This window comes from Netta rufina (genome assembly GCF_964035555.1).
Source record: "Netta rufina genome assembly, chromosome: 4".
Lineage (NCBI taxonomy): Eukaryota > Metazoa > Chordata > Aves > Anseriformes > Anatidae > Netta > Netta rufina.
The window spans coordinates 65,271,124-65,292,309 of NC_140127.1; the positions used below are offsets into that span (position 1 = coordinate 65,271,124).

Below are 21,186 nucleotides of genomic sequence, written 5' to 3' on the forward strand. Positions count from 1 at the left end.
TAATTTTATTTTTATCTATCTGATTCTATTTTTTTCTATGTGGTTCCTTTACATGTATTTTGTACCTCTTAGTAACTTCCACATCAGATTTTTTTTTTTTTTTCTGTATTGTGAAGCTCTCTTTAGCATGACAAGGTTCAGTGGAAATAGTCATGAATACTGAAGACTGCAAATAGCCAATGATTTAAGATAGGTTAGAAAGTATGTTGCCTTCCTTCATGTACCTTATTTATACTAGGGGTATACTCTTAAAAATCTCTTCTCATCAAAACTAAACCTTAAGTTATAAACAAACAACAAAGAGGAAAATTTACATGTTAATATTTTCTGTAGAGTTAAATGAAGAAGGTGTAGTAGTCTTCCAATCCAAATGGATGATGAAAGATATTATGAAGCATGCAATCAATGTGAGTGCAAAAGAAGTTTTTATTAAGCATGTAAGAAATTGGCACCAGGAACTGCTTCCAGGGTAGTTTCAGGGATTAGATAGCAAGGATGTACAAAAACCACCTGAAGTGGCTTTAGTGCCTTCCTTTTCTGCCCTTTCTTAAGGACAGGCAAGTATAAAACTCAAAAAGATCAGAGATCCCTTTAGAGATGCACAAATCCTGATGAGGAAGCAGAATAGAAATTAGTGAGAGGATTTGAAAAGAGGGGCAGGGGGCGGAGTATGGTTAAAAGTATAAAGTGAAGTGCCATTTTTCACACTAATTTGGTGTATATACTAAAGTCATACACTGAACTAGGACCTGCACATACTCAGCTGCATAGACAGCTGGCTGTGAGGATAAATAGTAATTGCATGCTGATGTGGATATTAGAACAGCATAGCAATGTGAGTTGCTGTGCATCACGAAGTAGATTGCATTCTTGGGTCACTTTTATGCTGCCTTGAAAACTGCAAGTATTTGAGGCCATATTAAAGAACTTGAAAAATGTCATGCTCCTCTGTCTCCTTTCCTGCATTCTAGAGTTAACCTGGTGCTTTGGCCATTTCAGAATTGTCAGCATAACAATGACACAGGTTGAAGAATACCTCTTTTTTTTTTCCCTGTTTTGTTCAGATAGTTCCTAAATAGTCACTCTGAAGAGCGTGTAATTTGAAACGAGATAGGAAAGATAAATTTTCTTCTGCAACACCAGCACATCAGCACTAATGTGAAATGTCAGAGGAAAAAGTTGCTGACGGATGACTGGCAAGGGCATGGTGCTGAGGCTATACAGAAAATTGAGCTGGAGAGATTAGTGAGCAGATACAGTTTATGTAAAATTATGGTTTTACATAAATTCCATATTCAGTGTAATCCCAATCCCTAGAAGTGAAATTTAAGGGATATACTAAAAAGATGTTGGTAGGGTTTTATTTTGGCAGCTGTTCATCCAGGGAAAAAAAAACTAACCCAAAAACACTTAGCTTGTGTGCTCTTGCTCAAGCATTTATCAGATGCTTGCACTGCTGGAAGACCTTCTAGGAGATGTTTCCACTTGTTTAGTACTGTAGGGTATCAGATGGTATCAGTATGCAGGGAAACTGTGCACGTTTGTATATGCAAATTGAATTACATCCTTTTCGATGTTCTAAGTACTAGGGGTTTTTTGGTTACTGTGACTCATAGGAGTCGCTTGTAAGAGTGTGCCTCACAATCTGATTACAGATACCACATTTGACAACAAGGAGCTGTTGTTAAACCACATGGTTTGTCAGTATGCTTTGTCTCTTCTAGATAGTCCTTCACATATAGGTAACTGTTCTAGATTCCTTCCCCATTTTTTATTACAAGGCATGTGACTCTGTATGATCAAAAAAGTACTTATTCACATTTAGCACAAATGAAATGTGAACCCTGAGGGTGAAAACCATCTGATACGTATAGCGTGTTGCATGATTAGAGGTGACAGACTCCAAAACAGTGAACTGTTATTCTTTCTTGGAAGACCTAAATTGGCCTGTCTAGACTTAAATGTTCTTTAACCCAACGCGTCTGTTGCTCAAAATATGATACTATAAAAATACATATACATAAAAATTGTAGAAGTGGTCCAGTGGATGGAGCATGGGACTGCAGTGTGGGGCACATAGCTTCTAGTAGAGTGAAACTCTCTTTACTGTTAACCTGTTGGAAGATGTGTGCGTTACTTCATTCATTTTACTTCAGTGTGATTTTTGTGGGACTAAAGCTGCAAGCCCAAATTCCCTATCATCTGTAGTAAGTAGAGAGAAGCTTTTCCAGGGGATAAGGGGGTAATTTCAGAGCACTTAAAATGATGCCTAAAAATAGGTAGTGTGAGTGTCTCCTCATGTAAACTGGCTGTAGTCTCTTACCCTTACTTCACTTAAGCATTCCTAATGTGTTAAGTATAGAAGAGGAAAATACTGTGGTACTGAAGATGAGAAGGATACCCTGGTAGAAAATCAATGCTTTTTCAGTTAAGCTCCATCATATTGTTATCTTCTGCTCCGGTATTCTTTCTATAACTTAAGAGAATTAAAAATGTGTACAGATAGGTAAAGCAAGTAGACCTGATGGCGCTTGAACCATTAATGAATTGTTCAACTTGCCAGATCACTTTGGTAAAATCTAATAAACTGATTGCATTTCAAACCAGTTCTGTACTCTTTTGGAGTTATATAATAATCTCTGAGATTATATATATATATATATATATATATATATATAATTATATAACATATTATATATATATTATATCCTTTAAATATTAAACTTTCAAATAATTCCTTGATCTCAACAATCTGTATTCCTTCTCTTGAATTCTGAAGGATATTCTCAATCAGATCTTTGCCTGAGGTGTTGGTGTCCTTAAGATCCCTTTGATTCCTGGAGTTGTATTACCTACATAGGGGCCTCCATTAAAATAGACGTTTTATGGTTTAGTATCATGTCAAGAATCTAATCTTAGTTTCCGGCCCCAAGATTGTCGCAGGTTTCATGATCTGCTACTTTCAGCTGATCTTCTGAAAGAGGTCCTGTTGCTCGCTCCTCTTCCTGGACAAGGTTTCTGTTTGTGCCAGTACGCACAGTCACGTTGCCCCGCAGCAACAAAGACCCAGAATTTACCAGAGTAGCCAAACTAATCCAGCAAAAGATGAGTTTTTAGCAGTGTAATTTCCCTAAGTTAATTTAGTGTGCAGTCACACATCTGCCTACAGTGACACAAAGAGATGGTGAGAGAGGCCAGAAGGGCAGGGAGGGCAGTTATGTGCTGTGCGTGTACCATCTTAGATCGATCTGGTAAACCACGCTGTAAGTAACAGGCAAGAGATTGCAGATGGACCTGCAGTAGAAAGCTGTGAAGCAACAGATGGGGAGCGCTGAAGTGGTATTTTGGTACCAATCAGACTTGAAAGCCAGGAAAAAACAATTTTCTGTTTGCTTGTGCAATCCTGGTCTGGTTCCTATCATGTCAACTGAAAGAGGCAGAAATTCCAGTGGAAAACACATGTAATTAAAGCTTGTGCATAAGTTGTCTGAGTAGCCTCAGGGACTCTTTTAATGGTGGCACCCTAAAAATAAAGACTGCTCCCGAACATCAGTGTCATCTGTGGTAACTGATTGGAGTTACGGTGTACTTTGTTTTCCACCATACAGAAGTGCCTTCCAATCTCACCAGGCTTCACTTTCTCCCTATATATATTTTTTATTTTATTTTATTTTAATTTTTTTTTTTGGAAGCAGAGCTGTTGGAGCTCCTGTTTGTGGACTGACAGATGGCTCTTCCCTTGGTCTAGGAGATGTGTGGTATTGATCCATTTTCAGCATGTGCGAAGAGAAGGATTTACCACAGGAATAGTGTTGGTAGTACGTTACGGTACTTCTCACGGTCTGAAGTTGTTTCTCGTTTAATAGTTTTAACTTTACACAAATGCCTTCTGATAGGGGTGACGAGCTAGCTTGGGACAAAAAGCATGAGGATTGGGGCTGTGGTGCTTGGTGCTCCGCCACCCTTGTGGCACTGACGCAAATGCCTGGGGCAGGAACGAAGCCGAGGTTCCTCGCTCGGGCGGGGCGTTCCTGGGGCAGCATTAGGGCATCATTCCTGCTGAATAACACCCTAATGAATTAGAGGACGAGGCTTCTCCCCGTCCCCGCGCCGCAGGCCTGGCCGGGCGAGGCGGAGCGAAGCGCCGGGGCTCGGGGCGGAGCGGGGCGGCCCACGGGGCCGTGCGGGCCCGGGCGGCGCCGCGGCGGGGAGCCAGGGCCCGCCGAGCTCCCCGGGCATGGGGCTGCGGCGGCGCTGCCGGTGAAGGAGGGCGGCTTTCATGGTGAGCGGGGCCGGGGGGCTGCGGTCGGGCAACGCGCGGCTGCCGGCGCCGGGGAACCGCCTGGTGGAGGCGGCGAGCCCCGGAGCCGGGCTGCGCCCCTCCGGCCTCGGCTTCCCCGCTCGCCCCCTGCCCCGCGGCCAAAAGGCGGCCACGGAACCGGGGGGACCCGCGGCCGAACAGGCCCAGCGCGGCCCGGCGGGGGCCGCCCGGGGACCCGCGGCGGGCAGCGAAATGGCGGGGCCGACGTCCCGGCTGCTCGGGGCCGAGCCGCGGGGGCGGTCGCTGGGTTTGTGCTCGTAGCGGGGCTTCTGCCCGCCGGGAGAGCCCCCGGAGCCCGGCTGGGGAGGAGCAGGCCTGGCAGGCAAGCCCCGGTGAGCCCGGAGGTAAGGATGTGCTCCGCATCGGAGGTGTGAGCGCTGCTTCCTGAAGGGAGCCTGAAGTTAATGTAGGTAAGCGAGCCCTAGCTGTAGTTTAGGATGTAAATATCTGCTGTGTTATTTATCATCGTAGGGGATTCGAGTCTGGTTTAAAGACAAAAAGCTTCAAATGAGCTATTGTGTGCCCATTGCGGTATGCTGAGCCGTGCAAATAGTTCTGTGTGCTCCATCAGCAGATACTTGCGAGTTTGGGGAGGCTTCAGTCCCTTTCAGAGCTGTAGCACACAATGCGATGCTCAAATTGGCATTCCCTTCCTACCGAAATAAGATCATTTTGAAGTGCTTTTGTTCCCTCTGAGTCTTTTCTTTTTTTTTTTCCCCTTCCTAATTCATACACAGCCTTGTCACCGATCTGTCACCAAAGGACATTTTTATTACGTTTAGCTACTACTGAAAATACTACAAAGGACTCATATGGCTAATCTGATCGAAGTGCCACTCCCATTTTGTGTGCCGGTCTGGCTGCTTTGCTGTAGGGTGATGCTGAGTAAAGCGCATCAGTGAATGCTTGCTGAAACGTGGGATTGGCTTCTGCTACTTTAAGAGCTCTGAATAACTGCACTAATACCTCACTGTTGTAACTGGCCGCCCATGCTCTGAAATATTCTAAAATAAAACATTCTTTGGTCAAGAAATTCCTGAAGGGATGATATTCGTAGTGCTGGGCTGGAAAAGTTTGTGCCTAGGCGAATGAGATTTCCAAATTCTACTGAATGAAATGAAATCCCCATTGCAGTTTTTTTGCACCTTCCAAAAGCAGTTCTGCTCTGTAGTTGGCTTTCAGCGAAATAGGACCCTGAAAATAATTTTCTTAAGCAAAAATCAAGCAGCTTTTGTGGAACTTCTGTAATAAGCGTTGGGTGCTTGCGCTTTAATGTCAAGCTCTGTGATGCTCTGTGGTGATCAATATGGGATGATTTCTGCGTAGTTGCAGTTTCTTGTGGATGTCAGCTGGTTTTTCTGTCACTAGTAGCGTCTCAAAGGAGTAAAACCATTAGATTTGAGAACAAGGTTCACCTCGTGTCGGGAAGCAGTAATGTAGGTTAATATTTGACTAGGTTAATTCGTGAAAAATAGCTACATCCTAATAGAAACTAGGAGAAAAATAGGCATTTGCTTCATTGCCCTAAGTGCAGTGGATGTGCTCTGTGGTTCGTGGGGCAGCAGAGGCACGTAATGAGGGTACACTCATGAGCTGGTCACCATCAGCTGCCTTCAAGGAGCTATTAAAGCAGGGACAGTGCCTTAGCGTTCGGAATATGCTGTCACAAAACCTTTTCTGCTATATCTCTTCGCTTATTTTCTCAATAGATTTTTTAATAGCTTCATCAGTATGAGCTCTCTCCCTTTAATGGTCAAAGCTAAGCGCTATTCGGTAGTTTAAATACATTTTTCTTGGTTCTTTTCCTGGTTTTCAAGCTGATGTCATGCATTACCTGGTATTAACGAGCGAGGCATTCCAAATTCATGACAGTGTTTCCCGTCACAGCAATGCAGGCATCACGGGATTGATTGCTGGGACAGAACCCTGGTAGCAAACAAGGGAAAAGTGTTTCTGTGTCCCAGGAGCTTCACACAACTGCTCCTTTGAATCCCTCAGAACTAGCTAGATCAGGAATTGAATGGGGCGGCATTACCATGGAATAACTTGAGTGGCTCTGTGTTCATGTGTGTGTTTTTTGTGTGTCCTTTAAGGAGGAGAAGGCCTTTATGTTAGTGGTAGGCATCCTGTTTTGGTTTGAGTAATCCAGGCTGTTCTGGTTTTTGTTAGCGGGTTGGATCTTTTGCCCAAAGATTTTTTTAAATTATTTTTTACATCTTTGGTAGGCTAGGTTGACAAAGAAATCAGTACTGTTTGAGGAACTGTTTGCGCTAACAGGAAAAAGGGGAGGAAGAGACCGTGTTCGGGACACTGTGCATAGTGCTCAGTTGCAGTGCTGAGTTTTCAGAGTATTGTGCATGTGTTTTCTTTTTTATGTAATATGGTATAAACAAGCTGTACAGCAAAGCAGGCATTTTTTGGAAGTGACAGAACTAATGATAAAGTTTAAAGTATCTATGATACACATTTTATTTTTCTGTAGGACTCTTTGGCCATCTTTGTTCCTGTACTTAGTGCTTGCTGTAGTGTTTCACACTTTGGGATAGAAGGGAGCTGTGTAAAGGTTGTTTCATTCCATTAGATCGTGGGTTTTCTGCATTTTCTTCCAAAACGGTGTTTGCAGGAAAAAATTGTATGGTATGTGTTCCCCTAGTCCTCAAATGTTGATTGCAGTGACATTGATTCAGGGTGGAGGGACCTCTTGGAGGTCTGAGGCCCCTCTCAGACCAGAGCCTGCTTAGATCAGGACCCCAGGGCCCTCATCCACCTGAATCTTGAATGCCTTCTAGGTTGGAGGTTCTACCTCATTTCTGGGAACTTGTAGCAGTTGTCTTCATGTTGTAAATCCAAACACCTCAGAGACCTTGTAACATCTTTACCACCCTGCTGTTTCTGCCTGGAAATCCCTGTGAAGAAGGGATTTCCAGGCAGAAACTCTGAAGGCTGCACAAGACCAGTTCCTTCAGCTTCAATTCAGGTGTTGTCCTAGCATCAGGGTGCCTCTTTGCTGGACTTGCTGTGGTGTGCCAGTGTCTGTATTATAAACACAAGTTAGTGTTATGCTCTGTTATGATTTAGGGTTGTCATACTTCAGGGCATTATAAGAGGGCTCTTTTTGACCATAATTTTAACCCTTTTTTGCTGTCACCGACCTTTTGCATCTGAAAATAGCGTGGGTAGGAGAAATCTTACAATGAGACTTTAAAACTCCGGCAGTTTTGGCTTCAATTTCAAAACCATGTAAATAAAAATATTTTAGATAGGTCTTATTTTATACCTCAGATGGTTCGTGCTATTTCAAAAGCTCATACTTAGTAGTATTTTATTAGTGCAGGCTTCCAGCCAGAGGAATGTGAGATGCTTGTATGAGTAGAAGTAATGAAAGAAAACATGGAAACTCATTCCTGCACTTAAATTTTACCATTGTTTTTAGTTCTGAGGTGATGCTAGCTGAAAAGCTTAAAAGGGACTGCAGTTGGGCAGAAATTTGAAAGCAATATCTTGATGACTCTTACAGACCCTGTGTAAAATCTCCTGTGCCTCACTGTGGTGTCCTCCACTCTTGTAACTTGTCTCCTCTTTTGCTTCTATAGGAATATGAAGAAAAAACTGGTCGAGCTCACAGACCACTCTCTCCTAAGCAGAATGTGAGGAAGAATCTTGATTTTGAACCACTCTCCACTACAGCACTTATTTTAGAGGACAGACCAGCGTAAGTTTTGGGAAGCACCTCAGTGAGGGTCCCTTTAAAATGAGGCTAGCAAAGCTTTTCTTACTGTATTTGATCACTTTAATTCACACAAGTGATTTTAATTTTAAAAACATTTTTTTTCAGGCTAGTGTATGTGCAAGTGGAGTAATTATGAGGAAAATTATTCAAACAAAAGTAGTGTTATTTTGTAGTAAAAGCTGTGCCATTTAGTGGAAGATGATAATTAGGAGAGCAGAGCTTTAGTTTTGAGTAATTCTAGCTTCCGAACATGAGTAAGGGATTTTTCTTTTCCCTGAGAGAACATAAAGATAAAAATGAAGCTGGTATATGCTAAAGAAATTTAGAAGGAAGGATATGGTGTCCTGTTTGCACAGAGAAAGACCAAACCCGCATAAATAATGAAAGAATATAATGATTGTTCTGCAGTGGGATCAGCATCATGTTATAAAGGTTGTCAAGTACCTGAGAAGTTGTTTGCTGCTGTTACTGCAAAGAGATTCTTGTCTTTGCAGACCAAACCCCAGAAGATTAGTTTACCATGGTTTACTAAATTTCACAAGTTCAGTCATATTTAGACAATTCATGAACGATACACATTTTTCCAGACATGTTGTCTGCATTTTTAACATTGCTGTGCATTGTTAGAAAGAACTGTGCTATGCCAGTTTTTTGTACCAATTTTTGCTTTCATCAACAAATGTGTATGAAGAATGCTCATATCAAACTAGTTTAGTGTAGGGTCATTTAAGACCTTTTTTGGCTGGTAGGCTACATGCCAAGACTTCTTGGAACATCTAGAACAACCTAAGTGATTATTTGTTATAGCAGGTTTTCTTGTGTACAGCTGGAAACAATATGTACTAGCTTACTTGTTTTATTTAAAACCTGTCTCTTAAAATCATTCTCTATGTGCGATGCTTTGAGACATACAGCGTTCAGCTAGACTGAATTAATGCTACGTGACAGGACAGCATTCAGATTCTGTGTTTTTTCCCTAGTGTTGTTAAGCTGAGGAGCTTCTAGCAAAAAAGTTTTAAAAGATTCTAGACAGTTGAATCATCGTTCTTTTGTCTAGTGGGGGAAACTGTTCTGAGCAACAGTCATGTCCTCTAATGAATCTGTCTAAAAAAAAAAATAATAAATTATCTTTCTGAATTGTTTGCTTAGTTTATGTTTTTTTTTATTATTTTTTTCAAACCTGTTAGGATTAAGTAATTTATTGTTGATCTTCTGCAACAAAAGAAAACTTAAGATTTCCAAAAGAAATGCAGCAAGATATTTTGCAAAATAGCTGCTCCTGGTTTCCTACTCACCTGTAGGGTTTAGGTAAAACTTCCAGGGAAAAAATCGGTTAATATTATATGGTCTCTCTAGCTTTAACTGGAAAAGGTTGCATCTTAACGGAATCTTAACAGATACATCATCTCACATATATGACAATGTCATTAAGAAATGGAGATTATATGGAATGACTCCAGCTCCGCTTACTGCTGTACAAGTGAGGGCGAGGAGCTAAACCTTCCGGAAAAAAAATGGGGTCTCTGAGATCAGGGAGGAAAAGGAAGCTGGTGTGGCAATTGATTACTGCATGAGTAAAGAAAATTATGGATGTAGTTCTTAAGCGAGGTACACAGTGAGTGAATAAAGTTTTCTGCTTTTATCTGTAGAGATCAATTTAAAAATAAAACCACCAGCTTGATACGACTGTTTTCCCTTTATTTATGAAGATTAGTCTGTGGGCTCAGTTGGTTTAATAATAAAAATGCTGAAATTACCAAACAAAAGGAAATTAGTCAGCATATTTTGTGTATAAAAGGAGTCAGTCATAGCTGGTCAGTGTTCTTTCCTTTTCTTCTGCTGACTCTGGCAAAAAAGATATTTCCAAGAATCTGTTGGACTACTTTTTGATCAAATATTTTGACATGAGGCAGCATTATGCCTTTCTATTAGAAGTGTCTAGAATTATCTTTAGACAGGCATGCCAACTTTAAATGCTGTTTTTTTTATTAATTTAAGGAACCTCCCAGCAAAACCAGCAGAAGAAGCTCAGAAACACAGACAACAGTACGAAGAAATGGTGGTTCAAGCAAAAAAAAGAGGTGATGGAATTTCTTGTCTTCAGAGGAGAACAATGAAGTTGAGGGGTTTTTCTAAACCTGAAATACACTTGTGTCATTCAGTTTTTCTGTAACATGAGAGAAAATCAATCCAGGGAAGAGGGAAGGATAAAAGTAGTTTCATCAAAAAGCCCCTCCTTCATCTGAAAAACATTCCAAGAACCTACCAGGAAAGAATTATTTTTTTTAAGAATTTCTAACTGAAATAATTGCGTAGCATCTGTCTTTAGGTTTAAAAAAATACTAATATATTGAATTAGCCTATCAGTCAAATTAAGAGTAGATTTTTTTAGAGAACTAAAAATCTTTGATAGTTTCGTGTCAGGAACAGTTTGTTGAGGCTGTAGTATGTAATTACATACATTTTGCAGATAGGAAATGTCTTTATTTTATTTGATATTCTGTCTCCCACTTCAGATTTACAACCTTCCTAAGGTTCTTATCTGTCATTGTTTACAGAAGTGTCTAAGTAACATTGTACTGTGCACATCAGGTGGAGCTGACAGTAGTGGTTTCCTGCAGGTATTTTTGACCATCTGAGTTTTCTAATAAAACCAAGCATTGCAATAATGGGAAATTGGAACTCCTGGAAGTTGTGTGTCCAGGGAGAGCTTCTGGAAATATTTTTTTTGCAGCCGGCCAAACCCCTGAGCCATATGAAACGGAGGGAAGATGATAGGAACTTAAAACTTCCTTGCTTTCTGCAGTTGACATTTTAATAAAAATAGGCCATTTGAACATCATAGATCTACCAGGGAAATTCATCCTCTTCTGTTGTGTGACTCCCATGTCAGTATATCCATATAATGGTTAGTAGCCCAAAGGAGATTATCTGTTCTTTTGTTGCATATATGATAGATGATTTGGAAAAAAAAATGGAGTAATGCTCAGGTTAGGCATTGGGCCAAGCCTCTGTGCTGTCTTTACTGGATGGGAGTACGTCATTCTGCCCATATAAATACCCAGTAAAACATTTTCCCTATGGCCACTCCTCAGATGAACAACTTGGCAGAGTGATGTGTTGTGTAGAGGTCAGCAAATCAAAGTGTGGAAGCGTTGTTCTCATACAGAGAAAAATGCAAGCCCCCATTTAGACAGACTTAAAAAGAGCTGGTATCAAAGCTGAACGTACTGGGAGACGGTTAGCGTGGTCCAGGCACAGCTTCTGTTGGGCTTTAAAGTGGACCCATCGGGTTGTATGTGTTTTTTCTAAAGACCTTGGTACATGGTGTTCTTCCGTTAGTTTTCCTTGCCACGTCAGTACTTTCCCATATTGTTGATGGTGTGTGCACGTGCACACATTCTGTATTTCCACTGTGATGCTATAAAGAGCGCCTGCCTGCATTTGTTAAATTGCTTGTCTAACAAATTTGCTTGTGGGAAAAAAACAGTAACTGATGATTCAGGAAGAAATACTGAATGGGAATAGAAAAATATAAAATGCATTTAAACTGAACATGAAAAATGTACGGTCTTATTCTGAAAGTTTCCAGTATGTAGATCTGTGATGTAGGACACCAAGATAAACCATATGTTAAAGTTTTAGAATCAGAACAGTCTGCTGTAAATTTGCGTGTATATCAGGTGATTGTACATGGCAATGTAGTCCCGTGTAGCTAACTCTGAATTATTTGTTTCCTGGCTTTATTAAATTGAAAAGGAAATTGTTTTCCCGCAGAGCTTAAAGAAGCCCAGAAGAGAAAGAAACAACTGGAGGAGCGCTGTAAGCTGGAGGACAGCATAGGCAATGCTGTTTTAACTTGGAACAATGAAATCTTGCCCAACTGGGAAACTATGTAAGACAGTATGTTATACTGAGTTTTAATTAAAGCTGTCAAGTCTGTGTCGTGGAAAGAAGTTGTATAATTGTAAATAGAGTCGGAAGCTTTTGTTTGAAAGTCACCTTTGGGCAACTACAAAGAAAATGAACAACATCAGCTGCCTTATTTTGATAAGGTGGCTAAAAGCAATGCAGTTCTAATTAATTGCAATTACTTGTCTTTAATGGAGGTTGAGAGTATTCAGAAACTGACACACTGAGAAGTGGTCTGTGGTAGAAAATGTAAGAGCAGAAAGTGTAATGCTTAAACGCCATGGGTTTATCAGAAATGAGCTTTCCTTGACTACTTGAGCTTGATGTTTCAGTATCAGATGTGGATTGAAGTATGTGTACGGTACTATTAAGCCTCTAATTAGTGGCATACCTACAGAGATAATCAAGTGATGGAAAAGAAGAGTAGTGAAAAAGTTACTGAAAAAAATTGATTACTGAAAGATTTTCTACTAAGACACAGCACATGCAATTGGAAAGTTACCTTCACTCCCCAGGTTTTTCATGGATTTTGCTATTTTGCTAGTCATTTCAAAAAAAAAAAAAAAAAAAAAGAAAAGACAAAAGCAACAACAACCCCCCCCCATCCCACGTGAGAAAAACCAGCCTAACAACTGAAAACTCCGTGTCTTTTATAACTGCAGTTTGCTTGATCGTGGGATTCAGTTGTCCTGAGAACGTGTTAAAAGTATTGATGGAAATCATTGGAAAATTCAATCGAACTGAAACAGTAGATTCCCTGTAAGGAAACTGTAGATTAAAAGCCCATCTATTTGCTGTTTGAAGATGCTTGTTTTTATTGTAAAACTAAGCACACCTTTTCCTGTTACCAGTTTACAAATACAGAAATTTCCCAGTGTATTCCACACTTTACCTTTTAATTCAGAGTCTGCATTTAGGTAAAAGGGTTACTGTGTTCTTTGTCACTCCCAGAAACTTTAATTGGTACTTCAGTGATAACCTTTTCCTCCTTTGACCTTCTCAGATTGGAAAATGTCAGCCCTAGCCTGTGTTCTGCTAAAATGCCTCTCATGCTCCCTCCTACTGTTGCATCTTGTTATGTTTTGCTGGCGGGTTAAAGCTGCACAGCCAGATAGAAAACTGCATGTCTCATTTGCACAAGGGTGTGATGAGTGAGGGGAGAGGATAGACCTCTGTAACTTGTTTCTGTATTTACCTTTACATGGAGCTTTAGGCCTCTCCAGACTTAAGGCTATGCAGTGGCAGAGGTGTGGATACCTTTTTCGCTCATTTCTGTCCCTTCTGATTCTGGCTTGATCGTGTTGGTGGCAGATTGCAGTTACTGTGGCTGTAGTGCTCCTGTCAAAATAAGTCATTGACTTGGAAGGAATGAAGCTTTCCTTTACAGTTCAAAGCAAAATAGTCCTAAAGAATCGATACACGAGGATCTTGTTTGACTTTTTGGCCCACTGATGTTCATTTTGGTCTGTATCCCTTCAGCCATGCTAGGAGGGCGCATTGATGATTCATCTGACAATGAAATATTTCTTAGAAGTATATGTTTTCTTTTAAACAGGTGTTGTTCCCGTAAAGTTCGAGAGTTGTGGTGGCAGGGCATTCCACCGAGCGTGAGAGGCAAAGTCTGGAGCTTGGCAATTGGCAACGAGTTAAACATCACCCATGGTGAGACTGTTGTTTTGACCACTTTGTGCTGTCAAGGGAAATAACAAGGGGATAGTCTTGTATTTACTATGAGGTATCAGAACGTGATTTCTGAGCATGAGGTATTAGTTAATTAGGTTTTATTGGTGGTGCTTTTACATGGTTTGTTCAAAAATACTGTATCTTTTAATCTCCTAGTTGTCATAGGGCTGCTGCTGTGAATTGCTTATGATCATTACCATCTCTGTGTTTTGCTTTGATGTTAGGTGGAGATGGTTGGAATTAATGACTCAAGATTTTTTTTTCCTAATTTAGGATTGCTGTTCATTTTGTAATGGCTATGACTATGCATTCTCTTGAATTAGATCAAGATGTTAGGCTTGTGTGAGATTAAAAAACCTCTGGGAAAATCTGTGCTTTTGTTCATGTGTATGTTTGTGAAAACAAATAGCGTGCTGCTTTGGACTACAGGAAAACAGGTCTGAAAGAGCAATTAATTCCATTTGCTTCCAATTAATTATAATATGGAAATGCTGTGGACTGCCTGTCCTCTTGCTGTATTGTGCTGCTTTTCTGTGTTTGTTTTAGTTACCGTAGCTTTAGTTCCTGCATTGAATTTGCTAGGCTTATCCTAGTTATCCATTCAGACTGTAACTTTGAATGTCAGAGCTCTGTAAGTGCTTGAACACAGAACGTAATTGGTGCCTAGATTGCCTTTACTTTCCTCTAGCTCGTAAATTACAGGTCAGTGGAACAAGTCTTTCAGAACCATAATCTACTTAAAAATTCAATTAGTGTGTTAGAGGTACTGCTGGTTGTAATGACTGCAGCAACATTGCTCGTATGGTTACATATGGTACCACGTATGGTAAGTGGTTAGAACCCAACAGTGGGCATGCATGTATGCAAATAGCAGCTTTGGTTTTCTGGTTTTCTTTTTCCAGAACTGTATGATATTTGCCTGGCTCGTGCCAAAGAAAAATGGCGATCACTTAGCACAGGAACGGCTGAAGTAGAATGTGAAGGTATGTTTTTCGTTTTAATAATTTAATAATTTATGCTGTGTTACAAAATACAAGACTTGGTAAAATTGTTCCGTAAATAACAGATTTTAAACAACAAAAAAATTCATCTATAAAGATGAGTCTGGAAAAAAAAAAATAAAAGAAAGCTTTTTGTGGAAGCAAAATGAGCTGTATTCTTAATACATCAAACTTGTTCATTTTTCTTTAAAAACTATCTCCAGATACAGTTCTGGTATTACAGATATTAATTTGTAGGAAAACTAGGAAGGTTTGGGGGCTTATAAATTGGATTGCAACACTAAAATATTTTGCTGCATCTGCAGTTTTGGAATTGAAACTCAAATAGCAGTGGAAAGTTACAGTTTGGTCCCATAGTGCATCTTGGAGTCTGTCTCTGGGGCATGTTTCAGAGAGCAGCAATTTATTTTTGCACATGAAGTGGTTTGAGATTTACTAATTGATTAAAAGAGTTGTATTTTTTGAGTGAGTGTTAAACTGTATATGTAGATGCTTGAAATTTGCCTTTGGTGAGTAATTACACTCTGAGCAGAAAAAGGAGAACTGGTATTTATCAACAGAAAAAAAATGTTTTTAATTGGAACCCCCCTGCTTTGTTCTCTTGAGATTTGGTTTCCTGCATCTTAAGTGCAACAACATCTAGTACATTTCCAGCTTTATCTTGCACTTTATTTTCTGGGATGTATATCCTCATTGTTATCCTGATTGTTATATGCTAATACTATTTGCAAGTAACAATTGTTTGTTTTTTTGATTCTTCATTGTGTAGCAGTAGGTAGCTCCTTAACATATTTAACCAGGACAGCCAAAGTAGAAATGAAACTTTTGGATCTCTAATGCTTTAGAAATTTACTTTGTGTGAGATCCATTTCAGTTAGAGTGTATTGTGGTGACATTAACTTTAACAACACATACGAAGAGTAAATAAACGTGATTTTGGAAAGAGAGCTGATAGTAATAAAGATAGCTGACATCCATCCTATAGATCCCTGTAGATCTTCTGCCCATCATGACCTACCCACAGAGGCATCTACTTCAGGAAGCATTAGGAAGCCTCTTTGAAGGCTAAGGGTCGTAGGTCAACAGGCTTGCATATGTCTTTTGATATGTCAAAGGATACAAGTGACATCCCTGGCATGTATTGCCTTGTCTCTTTCTCTTTTCCCTCCTTGCTTTATAATATGGTGTGGGGGGAGAATAGCGTGCAGTGACCTATGTAATAAATGCTGTAATTTTGGCTTTTGTAGATGCTGGATTTTCTGCAGCTGACAGAGAAGCAAGTTTGGAGTTAATAAAACTGGATATCTCAAGAACGTTTCCTAATCTCTGTATATTCCAGCAGGTAAGTAATGTTAACTTTTATCATGAATACTCAGAGAAATTAAGTTTACAAAATCTTGTTCATCCCTGGGTTGAAACAGCCCACTGTGATCAAATCTGAAGGAACAGACCTCTTGAGAGAACAAGTTCCTAGAGCTTTTGGAAGTTTAGAAGAGACTAACTCTAAGGTACTCATTGGGAGGAAGGAAAAAGCAATCTGCTGGCTTATCATTATGTCTTGATTCATCTAATTAAGTTCACACTGGTTTCTGTCTAGGTGATACAGGTTAGTATTTCCTAGTCAGTGAACCAACACTGTTAGGTTGCAAATAAATGGTAAGCGAGAGAGAACACAGCTCAAGCAAGCAAAATTTGGTCACCCTTTTTTTGCTGTTGTTCCATGAAAGGCCAATGTAATTTGTGTGTTTTTGGTGTGCTTTAATTACGCATTTTAAGCAAATATTTTGTCTTTCTATACACAAATTTCAGCATGCTTATTAAAAAGTTTAGATTTTGATGAATCAGCATTTTTGGGTTGAAAACTTCTCCCTTTGGAAATTCTCAGCCAGTTATCATACTTCGTGTAAGATATGGCAGCTGTTAATAGTCTACAACATAAAATTATTTCTGGCTATAGATGTCATGCTGGATACAATCTGTGTGTGTATGTTAGAGCATATTGTTGTTTTCACCATTCTCTTCATGATTGCATTCTGCCTCTAGTCTAATAGACAATGAAGTAGTTCTCATTAGTGCTCTGCCTTCTTGGCACAATTGTCAAAAAGCTACTAAGCTATACTGAGTCTCTTAGGCTTACATGCCTCTTGTAGAAGAATATAATGCGTAACTGATGGATTGAATGAACTGTATGCATCTGTAACGTAAAGCTAAAGATTTTTTTTGAAGGAGATGGGGGTGTTCAGAGCTCTAGAGGGAAACAGCGCATCTTTAATTGAAAGTAATAGATACTGTCTGTAGCACTGAAGGGTTTTGAACATGTTTGTTACATACTTAGACATATTGTCTTGTTTTTGTTTAATTACAGGGGGGTCCTTACCATGACACGTTGCACAGTATTTTAGGAGCCTATACTTGTTACAGACCTGATGTAGGCTATGTAAGTGAATCATTTTTTCATGTGGGGTGAGGAGGGAGAACAAGGAGGAGGGAAGAGTGTGTTAATCAGCTGTAGACCAGCATTAAATTATTCTGTGAATAATTATGGGGTTTCTGTGTGCTTATATGCCAATACATGCTTGGGAGGTGTGTGTCATATATAATGGTTCTGCTGCTAAATTTAAACTTTTTAATAGGTTAAGTCATTGGAAAGCTCAAAAGTACATATCTTTAGTGCTTGAAAATTGGTGTTGAAAGAGAAGATGTAGTTAAATTGGTCCTTTGAAGTACACACTGTTCTTAATGGCAGTGTTACTGAGGCTGTTCTGTTGAATTGTGTTTCTTACTCCTCTTGATACGCATTTCTGTGCCTTAGGGTTATGAGCTTCTGGAACTGTCTGTAAAGCAGCATCCATCACAGCCACACGAGCTTCCTCAAAGTATTCAAAGTAGTGATTATGAAAGGACCAAGTGGATTTCAGATACTTTATTTAGTCTGGGGGAGAAAAAAACAAAACAACAACAACAGAAAACTACAGAGCAGGGATGTGTTTAAGAGCTCGTTTATTTGGGAGCTATTGTTTTATAGAAGGCAAATGTAGAAAAATACCATTCCTGTTCTGTGAGTAGCACTGGCTACTTGGCAACATCTGAACGTGACTGCCTGGAAACTAGAAGAAGAGCAGATGAGGTGGTGTGCTTCATTTGGCGTGGAACCTGTTGTTGTGTTAGGAAGGAGCTCGTTCCTCAGGTTTGCAGGAAGGACTGTCACACCTCGGTCCATGTGACCCGGTGATGGCAGCACTACACCCTTAGGGTGGGTGAGTTTTGCCTCGGTTCTGTGCCAATTCCATAATAAGCTTGTGGAAAAATGTAACAATATCATGAGTTTATGGTAAATGAAACACACACTTAATTTAAAATGCTGCTGGTTGTCAAATGAGCCATTGCAGCTCTCCAAATCTACCAGGTTACTGATTGAAAAAGAAACATGGGTAGTCTCTAGTGTCCTAGTACAGCTTTTCAGAGATCAAGACATATATGCCCCATTCCTATGAGAAGAGGGACCAGAAAAAAAAATCTTCATTCAGATCTTCAGAAAGGGCTTCATTCTGCATAGTTGAGAGTGATGTCATCCTGGCCTTTTTTAGGAATTTTACTTGGAGTCTCTGAAAGGAGGCAACGCGGGGATCGTTAGCTTCAGTGCTCTCAGCATTCAATACCAAGTGGTTATGCAGGTTAAAAATTCCTCCCTTTCTGAAAGTTTTGAAAATTCAATAGCTCAGTGAGTGTGTTAAACAGTAGTGATTGCAACGACAAAATGGGGCAGTGTTCTTGAAAGAATACAGTTCTTGTTGAATTGTGATGCTTTTTCTTTCTTCAGGTACAGGGCATGTCATTCATAGCAGCAGTATTGATCTTGAACTTGGATACTGCAGATGCCTTCATTGCTTTTTCTAACCTTTTAAATAAACCCTGTCAGATGGCATTTTTCCGTGTGGACCATGGCCTTGTAAGTATGCAATAAAACTGTAGTCTACATACTGTGGATATGTTGAAAAACAAAACAAAACAAAACATGAGCTCAGTAGCCTGGAAAATGTCTGAATTTATTTTAAGGCAACATGCTTGATCATTTTTTGTTTTTTAAATAGCAGAGGCACACATATACCCCCTCCTCAACAAACAAACAAACCAAACTGGAATTAAAAACTCCCCACCAAGCTTTTGAACAGGCAGGTGAATGAAGTTGTTCAGCTGCTGAGTATTTTATGATGCTCAGAGAATAGTCATGAGAATATTGTTGTAGGTGTTCTTGAATTTGAGCACTGTAGATGAAAGCCGAAAACAGCTTAATAGTTTTAACAGTGGTTTGAAGGTGCTTTTTATCCCAAACTAACACATTGCTTAAATAGGCTCCCAAAAGAGCTGGATTTTCCATCTCTTTACTCTGTAGCAGTTATGTTTTCTAGATGGCATGGGGGAAATCAGATGAGCAGACAGCCCTGTCCTCCCCAGTTTTTAGTGAAAGTTGGGTGCCTCATTCACACTCTGTTGTCTGAAATTCTTTGTTAGCATGCATACTGGGCTACTTGTGTACCACAGCAAAGTAAGACTCATCTCCTGAAATACATTTTTAATTTATTTTTGAAGTGTTTTTCAAAAAAATTATGCCATTCTGTATTTCCTTTTCACTTAGTCACCCATTAATGCTATAAAAATAGGGTCAGCTTTCTCAAGGGTTTAAATGGGAGAAATAAAGCAGGAGAATGGATAACATCAACAGTGATCACTTGCATTGGTTAAACAGTGGGACACTAGAGATCCTATTGTAATTTTCTGCTGGAAAAACACGTGTAATTCCTTGTTACAGCTTCTGGGTCTCATCAGTTGTAAATGCCTGTGGGAGATGTACAACAGCTCAGACAGCACTGCTACAAGCTGTATCAATCATCTCCATAACTACTGTTTGAAAAAGGAGGACATGCTCACTCATGCAGTGTGTAAATGCAGATCTTTTGAAGCTGGTTTCAGAATTAAATTTTCTAGAATAAGATGTTTATTAGCTGTAATGGTGTTTCTAGTTTCCCCTTGGATAGTGCCCTTTGGTTTTGTTAGCTTAGGCAAGCAGAGGCTACGTGATAGAAGAATGCTTGCAGAACAGGAGAGGTGGTGCTACACGGAGGAGTATTAACATACTGTGAAATTGCAAAGCCATGATTCACACCCCAAGGAAAACTTTGTACCTAGTGGTGAGACAAAGTGAGATGTTTTTGTCTTCCTGTGGTTAATCTTCAGATCTGTTGTGTATGCTGAACTTTTTTGTCAGTTTTACAGTTTAATACTCAAATGCTAATTTGTCTTATGTTGGTTTTACTTTTTCTATTTTATTTAAGAGGTGCTTTTGGAAATCACAGAAATTTATTCTGATTTTACTTGATTTATTTTCTTGGTTAAATTTTTATTCCAACTGGATTTTTTTAATTACTACTAAGTAAATGTCTTATTGTATGTTGATTTGATCAAGATAAATACCTGAACCTTTACTGCATTTCTAATTGAGCTGCCTTCATTTCTATCAACAGATGTGATTGTGGCAGTTACGTGTAAAAATCCCTGCTTTAATGTACTTCTGATATCCTTTAGTAGGACTTCTTTTTACTGTGGTGTTGGCTTGTAAACAGAACATTTTGGAAGTAGGACTGTCTTGCATTACCTGCTTCCTTATTTATGCCTACGAATCTCACATGATGCTTGGACTTCGTGTATTTAAAAATACATATTGGGAAGTTTTCAGTTGTAGAGTTCTCTAAAGTGGATTTCTAGGTTTCTATTTTCCTGTTTACTGTGAAACTTTTTCTGGCTAACAGGTGGTTTAGAGATTTTACCTAACTTGGTACAGCTATTTCCGTAGCCTGCCCATCTCAGATTGGCTTGAGAGTCATTTTTTTATGTGCTGCTATTAACGAAGGTAGTCTAGAATTTGTCACTACATTCAGATGAAACAGGAAAACATTTCTGTAAGGCTATCAAAAAGCAGGTAAGCATCTGTCATCCTTTTAAAGGGTTTCACACAAAAGGCTTCCCTTTTACTGTCATGGTGTGTTGGGGAAAAGCATGCTGGTACAACTTGTACTTCAAAGATACCACAACCATTCTTTATTGCATTCTTTATTTACAAGAGATTGTAATTAAAAATACTGAGTCATTCAAGGACTTTGTTAAACTTTTCTTCCTGCAATAGTAAGAGGATTAGGGTGGAAAAGTTAAAAAAGACTTTTGTTTTTAATTCTTAGTTGGATAGGATAGGAAAGCTTTTTTTTTTTTTTTTTTCCATGCCCTCTTTTTATCTCTATTTTATCCAAATATTCAAATATTAAAAATAACATTCTAGTTTTCATGCTAAAACCAGTACAGTTAAGGGGATAAGGTATCAGATGGGGGTTGGAGTCTGTTTCTCTTGCATAAGTGCTTTGTCCTGATCTTCAGCTTTTCTGTGTGAACTTTCTCTGTCTCTTTACAGTAAAAATAACTATTATCTCATTTTTAAAACGTGTTATACAATTGAAGCTTTGGTATTAGAATATGATTTATGATTGGAG

General features: G+C 39.4%; 1 protein-coding gene across 2 annotated transcripts in view; it reads left to right on the forward strand.

Moving 5' to 3' along the window:
• TBC1D14 (TBC1 domain family member 14) overlaps positions 1–21,186 on the forward strand; it is a 64,616-nt gene that overhangs the window by 28,599 nt on the left and 14,831 nt on the right. Inside the window, exons 1-9 of one of the 2 annotated variants that reach the window (XM_084285886.1) lie at positions 4,211–4,282; positions 7,915–8,033; positions 10,050–10,132; positions 11,829–11,946; positions 13,519–13,625; positions 14,549–14,629; positions 15,895–15,989; positions 17,013–17,084; positions 18,468–18,596. In XM_084285886.1, the coding sequence (XP_084142012.1) occupies positions 4,280–4,282; positions 7,915–8,033; positions 10,050–10,132; positions 11,829–11,946; positions 13,519–13,625; positions 14,549–14,629; positions 15,895–15,989; positions 17,013–17,084; positions 18,468–18,596 (807 nt within the window). In that variant the 5' untranslated portion in view covers positions 4,211–4,279. Of the gene's footprint in view, positions 1–4,210; positions 4,283–7,914; positions 8,034–10,049; positions 10,133–11,828; positions 11,947–13,518; positions 13,626–14,548; positions 14,630–15,894; positions 15,990–17,012; positions 17,085–18,467; positions 18,597–21,186 lie in introns of those variants that run through there. The other variant, XM_084285885.1, reaches the window with a different exon arrangement.